Consider the following 8287-nt stretch of genomic DNA (forward strand, 5'->3'; position numbering starts at 1 on the left):
AGGATTAAAATAGCATATTTGCAACTTTATTTTCCACAAATTATCCTCTGAAGACAGTCAGGGATCCAATTTAAAGACAACAAAGAGGTGGGTATACTGTACAATATTAACTTGCATTAGTTACAGTATCATCCATCCATCTTTACTGTTTATCCTGTTCATGGTCGCAGAGCCTATCCCAGCTGTCATTGGGCGAGAGGCGGGACACAACCTGGACTGATCACCAGTCAATCACAGGGCTGACACATAGAGACAGACAACCTTTCAAACCTACAGGCAATTTGAGAGTCACCAACGTGCATGTCTTTGGACTGTGGGAGGAATCTGGAGTACCTGGAGGGAACCAGCACATTCACGGGGAGAACATGCTCCACACAGAAAGGCCCACAACGTCCGGGCCGGGGTTCAAACTAGGAACCTAGCTGTGAGGCAACAGCGCTAACCACTGCACCACCATGCAAACCCAGTTATAATGTCAGTTACAGGCTTGGATAAACTGAATGTAAATATGTCTTTGTATCCCAACAGTTGTATTCACAGCAGACTGCCAGTTTCCTTACATTGTTTCCACCTTCTCTCTCTCTACGGTAACAAAGACAAACAAAACCTGGTCGTGCCACATCTGCACCCAGTGTTGAACTTGACAAAAGAAGACGATAAACTTCTTTAAACAATTAACTAAACAAGTCTGATGGATGAGATTATCAAATGGTTGACTAAAAGAGAGTTGGACACACATCAGTGTTGATTTAGCTTTTTTTAAAAGGTCCTAGGGGATTTAAAATAGCGTACACGTGTATTTCCTTCCTCACTGTACCTAACAGTGTAAAACCTGCTCCATCACTCAATAACAGTGACTTCCAAATTCTCTACTTACTGAGCATTATACCCCAGAGCCCCCTCACACTCTTTGTCTTTGGTATTTGTACATAAAAGGCTTCCTGGGCTACTTCACTGTATGCTTGGAGCTCTTCAGACAGGCATGTCCTCTCTTCAAGGTCATTTCAGTTGTAAAGGAGAAGAGGGCTGAAGCATTATGGGACCTGTAAAAAGAGAGTTATAGGAAACACTTCACAACAACCCCCAAGGTGGAACGGTCACGGGACCCCACTGACCCTCTTTTTCAGGGTTTCTGGGCTGCAAAGAAAAATAATCAAATCCTGCTTAGTTTGGCATGGAGGTTCAGTATAGAAACTGTGGTGTTTTTGTAGACAAAACAGAAAAAATGTGCGTGCCCACTAAAAAGTCAAACACATTTATTATGTGCAACATCGAAATATGTTTTGATAAGGCTTTTCTCATCCAAGGGAGCTGTTTTAAATGCCTCTTTAACTCCCTCTGGTGTTGGCAGGAGGGAATTGAATGAGAAAGTGTTAATAGTGTATGTCTTGGGTTTTAACATCAGGGAGGAAACAGCTGTTTTCACTTGTTTTATCTTTCTTTCAGTTGAGGGATGAAACAATTTTTGTCTGAGAAGAAGGTCTTACTAATTCAGTGTTTCCATTCGCCAACTCATTCAGTTGTAATTGTTAACTGTGGAAAAACCTGATTGAAGCACAAGTCTTTGTCTCTTTTGATGGTTATTTTTGTTATGCCTCTTTAAGAACCCTTAATTTTTGGAGCTATATATTCAGCCTGTTAAACGTTATTTATGTTGCAAAATCAGCGGCGGAATCGACTATATCAGACTTTACTGAATCAAGCTTAAAACTAACCTGCTTCCTAGTAACATGCAGACATTTCCCTACCCACTGACAGACAAAATGTTGTGAAAATGTGCAACAAAAAATGCAGCAGACATCTAGAACATTTTCATTGACCACTTTGGGGTCACTTATATGAGCATTGTAGAGCAAATGATTAACTTTAAGATTGCATGAGAGTAGGCCCATGAGTCTATTAATGGTGTGATTGTTTGTATTGGATTATTTTGTAGTTTTTTAATTACATTTACATCTTTAATTACAAACCTCTTACCTACATTTTTTCATTTGCTTTGTTAATAATAGTTACGTCCCAAACTCCCTGTGATTAGGACTCGATATCGACTGCACATACAATACAAAACCAGCAGGGGGAGCTGTCCACCAAGGCGCAAAAGCGTTTGCAGATTGTCTGTAAAATTCCTGACATAAGAGCGATATATTAACATGACGAAGAAGAGGAAGCTGCCATAAAACCATGGTTACTCATCGGATTCAGACAAACAAGGAAGTTACCGTGTTGCTCCGACAGAAGTTACTTGTTTCGTTTTACTTCTGAAGAAATTATTACTGCGCATGTGTGCTACTCCGAGTTTGACATCCTCGTGCGTTTCCTGCTACCAATAGGGGCAACGAAGAGAGGAGATAAACTACAAGAGGTCTCACTCCGTCGCAATTTGTGGCGGCACTGGGAAATATTACGAGAGAATGATGTCTGAACAAAAATGTGTGCAAGGTTTACTTGGTGTTACGGCCCTGGCCTCAATTTCTGTATTTTTGATTGTGGAGACTGTGTCTGTGTTTGTGTGCAAGTGTTTGCTCTGTTGGTGTGTGGATCTTTGTTTGCCGATAAACAAAACTCACCAGGATTACTTTAACGTTTTCGTCGGTAAATAGTCGAAACGTTTTATTTGTCTTCATGGAGACACAACGGCTGTCAATACGGTTACGTGTTTCTGCACGCTATTTTATGATTTATCTTACAAATTATAGACGATCTTTGCAGCCAGTCTAGCTCCAGAGTTTCTAGAAGGAAGCAGACCTCACATACGTCTCCATCCTCGGGTTCAGGCGCGGCGTTCAGATGGGTGTGGTTCCATGTGAAGGGGAGTTTTCTTTCTACAGTGAGTCAACTAGTACAAAATGTTAAATTAATCATAACGAAACCAGAGGAGGAAGAATCACTTAAGTGGCATGGTTAAAAACAAAGGCTTTCTCTGTTTGACAGCTTTGAAAAGTTGAAGAAGGGGCAGGACATCTCTGTTGGAGCACAGTGATCAAGGTAAGTGTCACGTGTTTGGATTCTTTAAGTGTTTTATAGGTGAGTTAGAACTTGACGTTCATCAGTCAACTGAAATAATATTTGTCAAGTATTGTTGGTTATTTATTCTCCTTTATTTTCATTTAATCTGATTCCTACGTGTAGATGCTGCTTTAAGCTTTTAATGTCATAATAATTTGATTGTTGCTACTTACTTCGCAGGTTTTGCAAGTCTTTGTTTAGCCATCAGAAACTGATGATAAATTATTTGTATACTGCTCTCTTGACCTTTCTGAACCTATTGATCAAATAACAGAGTATGCATACAACTTGAAACTACCTTGACTTTTAGATAGTGCTCTGACAAAACTACAGCATAGTTATGGGTTAGGCTGTAAACTGATAATGACACAGAGCCCCTAACCCTGAAAAAGTCATGTGTATGGTCAGGAGCCAACTTTTGTGATTGTCCGGTTGTGCACAGTCCAGCTCAAAGGCTCCATTCAGCAGAAGGACCGAGAAAGTCCAGTCAAAGAAAGCCTTTATGTCAGAGTGGGCAGCAGATTTGCTGTCTCAGACAAGGGTGACATGAGCTGATATCTCTGTTTGACCGAGCTGCATGATGAAATATGTCGTCTCAGTACAGGTGTGTATTGGGAGGAGGTGGTTGCGTTTGAATGCTTACACTTTTGCATCTTCTACAGAACAATGGGGCTCCTGCAGCTGCTGAAATCCCAGTTCCTGTGTCACCTGATCATCTGCTATGTGTTCCTGGCGACTGGCCTCATCGTCAACCTGTTTCAGCTCCTTACTTCACCTCTGTGGCTGGTCAATAAGCAGCTGGCCCGCAAGATCAACATCAGACTGGGGTACTGCGTCAGCAGCCGTAAGTACCGGTCTTTATCAGTGCTACATAGATGATACAGGGTCTGTTGGTACTCTGAATCTGCATGAGGCATTAGACAGATGTATACATTTAGCTCAATTCTTGCTAAGCTACAATGAGTGTCTTTTGGGATTGAATTTAATATTAATTTACTAGTTTATTTGGCTATAAATGGTTTGAACCAGCCTTCATCACTTACTTTTTGTCAGTTTGTTATCCTTATGGCCTCTTAGATTCTCGGCGCCCTAAATACCATTTGTCACACACATAAGAAAATCAGGATTTCAGTCTTTTTAACGATGCACCAAAATTAAGAAGCCATCTTTCTAAAGCTATAATAAATGTGCAAACTTGGTTTTAAATGACATTTATTCAACATTGCCTTTAACTGTCAGCCTATTTTGATTTATTGTTATGTCTCTAAGTTTATAGTTAAAAACATTTTCACAAAACATTGACTTTTCTTTATTGTGCCCAAATGATCCTCAGAGTTGGTAGCTGTCCTGGAGTGGTGGTCCGGGACAGAATGCACACTCTACACAGACCCACAGAGCTACCCACAGTATGGCAAGGAGAATGCAATTGTTGTTCTCAACCACAGCTTTGAGATAGACTTCCTGTGTGGTTGGACCTTCTGTGAGAGATGCGCCGTGCTTGGGGTAAGAGAAAGTGACCCAGATTATCTTCATTAATGCAAATTTTCTTTACCTGAAGGGTGTTGTTTAATCTTTGTTTTTTTATGTGTTTGAACATTTTTTTGTTCCAGAGTTCAAAAGTGTTAGCCAAAAAAGAGTTAAGTTATATACCTATCATTGGCTGGATGTGGTACTTCCTGGAGATGACTTTCTGCAAGAGGAAGTGGGAGGAGGACCGCAGGACGGTGGCTCAGAGTCTGCAGAACCTGCGGGATTACCCAGAAAAGTTTTGGGTAAGTTACAGTTTGTGGAAACGACTTATTACAGTGTGACATGTTTTTAGAGTAAGAACGATAGAGTGAGATATTGTGAATAATGCTGTCAATAATGCTTTTTTGGGGGGTGTAGTTTTTGCTTTATTGTGAAGGAACACGGTTGACACCAAAGAAGCCCGAGATCAGCATGCAGGTGGCTGAGAGCAAAGGTTTACCCAAACTGAAGTATCACCTGCTGCCCAGGACCAAAGGATTCTGGGTGACTGTGCAAAACCTCAGAGGGACTGGTGAGTATCCATTAGAGAGGAAGTATTTGAATAAGGCTTCCAGTAGATATCGGATACTGTATGAATGTGTGATGAAGGCTGGAGGCATTTGCAAATCAAACGAGCTGTGCAGTTAACTGTCACTCTTGTCTTGTGCAGTTGCAGCTGTTTATGATTCCACACTGAACTTCAGAGACAACGAAACGCCAACCCTGCTGGGGCTTCTTTATGGGAAGAAATATCACGCTGATTTATATGTGAGGTACAAAGTTTACGTTAAAGATTATGGCGTTTGATTTCTGGTTAATCATTCTTTATCTGAGATTTCTGATATGACCTTTTATTCACAGGAGAATCCCTCTAGAGTCGATCCCTGAAGATGAGGCAGAGTGTGCGGCTTGGCTCCACAAACTCTACCAGGAAAAGGTAAGAGTGTGTTGAAGATGGTGTTTGGTGGATACAGGGAACTGGTTAGTGGAAGCTGCACATAGCGATTGTACGATACACAGTCTTGAGTTTTAGCCAATAGCTTAAGACTTTCTACTTACCCTGTATGGATGTGATATGTTGATTGTCATTGTTGTATGGCCTGTCTCAAAACACTGATGGAATCCTAACCTCAAAACCAGCAGAGTACCTATAAACAAGCTAAGCTAATGTTAGCAGCAGCTCTGCTAGCAGCTCCTCCTGATGTCCTGTGACCACCGAAGAGTGTCCAAGGAACCCTGTTTTTGACATGAAAGTGCTTTTTTGTGGTTTATTTTGTTTTGTTTTTTTACCAGTTTTAATCATCTTAACTTCAGAAAGTAAAATAAATACAGCTTTAAAATGTGTGATTTGGAAACACTGATTGCTGACATTTTGCTAGCTTTGACTAACATTATACTCTCTGCTAGCAGCACACTCTTTTTATTTGCTGCTCTAAAACAGCAGTTGCTAGTGGCAGCCATAATTTTGGAGAAGAAGAACGTTGTCTTTTTTGGGGGGATAATAAATTAGGGTTTTGGATGGGTGCATTGACTAGTATACTCGCGGATACCTGATACCGCATTTCAGGCAGTGTTGGAGGCATTTCTGATGCTATCAATATCAGAAAAAACTAGCCACAAGCTAACCGAATCCTGATGGCCAAAAGAGAGACATACTTTAAAGGAAATGAAACAAATTATTCTGTAAAGTCATGCCTTTGCTATTTTCCACTAAGAAAAGGGAAGGCCTAACGGAGCAGGCAATAGACACAAAAACTGTGGCTGTCAATGTAGTTCTGGCTGAATGGTGCCACATTTGGTAACCAAACGTATTCTCCCGGCCAATCAGACAAGAGTTACAACTACCAATTAAATCCTCTCCATAAACGATCATATTATTTCATATATAGGCATATAGATACGTTCCTAAACTAAGTATGCTACACATTGGGGCCTTTTTAACAGTATGTAAGTAGGATGTTAGCAAAGTGTCTCGTAGCTACTGTCAGGGACCGTGTACTGAAAGGGTTTTTTTGTGCATTTGGCTGTTAACACCCTTCAAGGCCTTTCAGTAGCTTGTTTAATTATTTGGCTCTTAGATGTCTTTTAAAGAACCAAGTTTGCCATGCTTTTCTGTAAATGTCTTAGGCATTGATTGTGATTGCATCAATGTTTCAACAGGATAAATTTCAGGAGCAGTACACACAGACAGGGCGGTTCCCCGGCACCATTAAGACCCCTCCACGCCGCCCCTGGCCCCTGATCAACTGGATCTTCTGGACCTGCCTGTTCCTCTACCTGCTGGCCCGGGTGTTCGCTCAGCTGATCAGCTCTGGATCCATACTGACCATCTTAGCCTCTGTGGCTTTCTGCTCTGCAGGTTTGTTTCATATATAATATATATATATTATATAGTATATAATGGTCCTCCCCTCTATTTAACCAGCTCTGTTTTGTTCCGTAAAGCAGCAGATATGACAACTCAAAAGTAAGTCTCCTTTTTTTGGAAGTTAAGCCCTGCGAGCGTGTTGCATTCAGGCATGTTCTTACAAAGCAAAGTTTCGTCCACCTTATTAGTTTCATGGAGTGTTGATTTCTCTACAGCATGAAGAGCATGTTAGCACAATAAGTAAGTGCTTATGTTTGTGGTAGAGGCTTTGCTGCCCTTGTGAAGAAGACAGACTAAATCTTAAATATTTGTTCAAAAGTGTCAGTTAAATGTGATCAAAATTTTTCTCCACAGTTGAGTTGTTGACAGACTTAACCCTTAGCTTCAAATCTTAAAGTTAGTAATTAAACTACGGCATGTAATTCTTCATAGTTTGCAAATTTCTCAAATTCAAAAGACAATTTACTGTGGAAAAAACTTTAAGATTTTTTGGGCCTTGTTCAAATGATATTCTAAATATCCCCTGTCTGAATCGTTCCACCACAGCGTCACTGGGAGTCCGCTGGATGATTGGCCAGACTGAGATCGACAGAGGCTCCAGCTATGGGAACAAGGATGTTCCTCTGAATAACAACTAAAGGCTCTTCCTTCTCTGCACAGCTACCAATCTGCGAGGTGTTGACAGCAGAATGTGTCAACACCCGTCTGACAGGATCTGCTGGTCCAACATGTGCAAACCTGCTTCAGATCTCGGGGCAGACTGTGTAGTATCGTCTTAATGCTACGCTGCAGAAGCTCAGGATCATGAAAAAGGACTGTGGTCTGCAGATTACTTTGACAAACTTGATATGAAAGATGGTCAAGATGAAACATGGCTTTACTACATTCTCCTAACTGAATACAGTCAAGACAAGCATTTTCACTTATAACTCAGAATTTCAAGTGCGAAATGGACTACCTCTTTAATTCTTATGCGAAGCATTAATGTTTATTTTTTAATGGTGGAAGAAAATAAATTCACTTTTTTTAAACACACATTATGCTAATGTCATATTGTCTATAAACTGAAAACGCGGCCGCTCCAGGCTGAGATAAAAAACAAAAGTCACCACCCGTGTTAGAAATCACTTATGTCTTTAATTAAATATACTGCACTGTTACATGGGAGCCACAGCTGATCTACAATATATAACTTTATGACACAATAACTTTGACAGAAGGTCTGCTCCCTCAGTCAAAGTTATGCAGCATTTACCAAATAATGATACTCGCATAGATTCAATTGTTTAAGTTTGCATCATCACCAGAACAACAGAAGGCCATGCATGTATTTTAATACATTGGTTGGAGGACATTCATTGGAAAAAGGGATGAAAAGTTTAAATATATCGAGCTATAGTGGCC

At 40.6% G+C, this 8287-nt stretch overlaps 1 protein-coding gene across 1 annotated transcript; it reads left to right on the forward strand.

The window, feature by feature from the left end:
* Positions 1-2752: 2752 nt before the first annotated feature.
* On the forward strand, positions 2753-7918 carry agpat4 (1-acylglycerol-3-phosphate O-acyltransferase 4 (lysophosphatidic acid acyltransferase, delta)). Its single transcript, XM_069658545.1, has 10 exons — positions 2753-2827; positions 2932-2985; positions 3669-3850; positions 4340-4509; positions 4617-4778; positions 4894-5047; positions 5186-5288; positions 5377-5452; positions 6676-6874; positions 7430-7918. Exons 3-10 carry the CDS (start codon positions 3673-3675, stop codon positions 7519-7521), a joined length of 1134 nt encoding a protein of 377 aa, XP_069514646.1. The 5' UTR covers positions 2753-2827; positions 2932-2985; positions 3669-3672; the 3' UTR covers positions 7522-7918.
* The last annotated feature ends 369 nt before the right edge of the window (positions 7919-8287 follow it).

Source organism: Semicossyphus pulcher, unplaced genomic scaffold, assembly GCF_022749685.1.
Source record: "Semicossyphus pulcher isolate SPU_LCO1_2020_fin unplaced genomic scaffold, fSemPul1.0.p SCAF_12, whole genome shotgun sequence".
In the NCBI taxonomy this organism is placed as follows: Eukaryota; Metazoa; Chordata; class Actinopteri; order Labriformes; family Labridae; genus Semicossyphus; species Semicossyphus pulcher.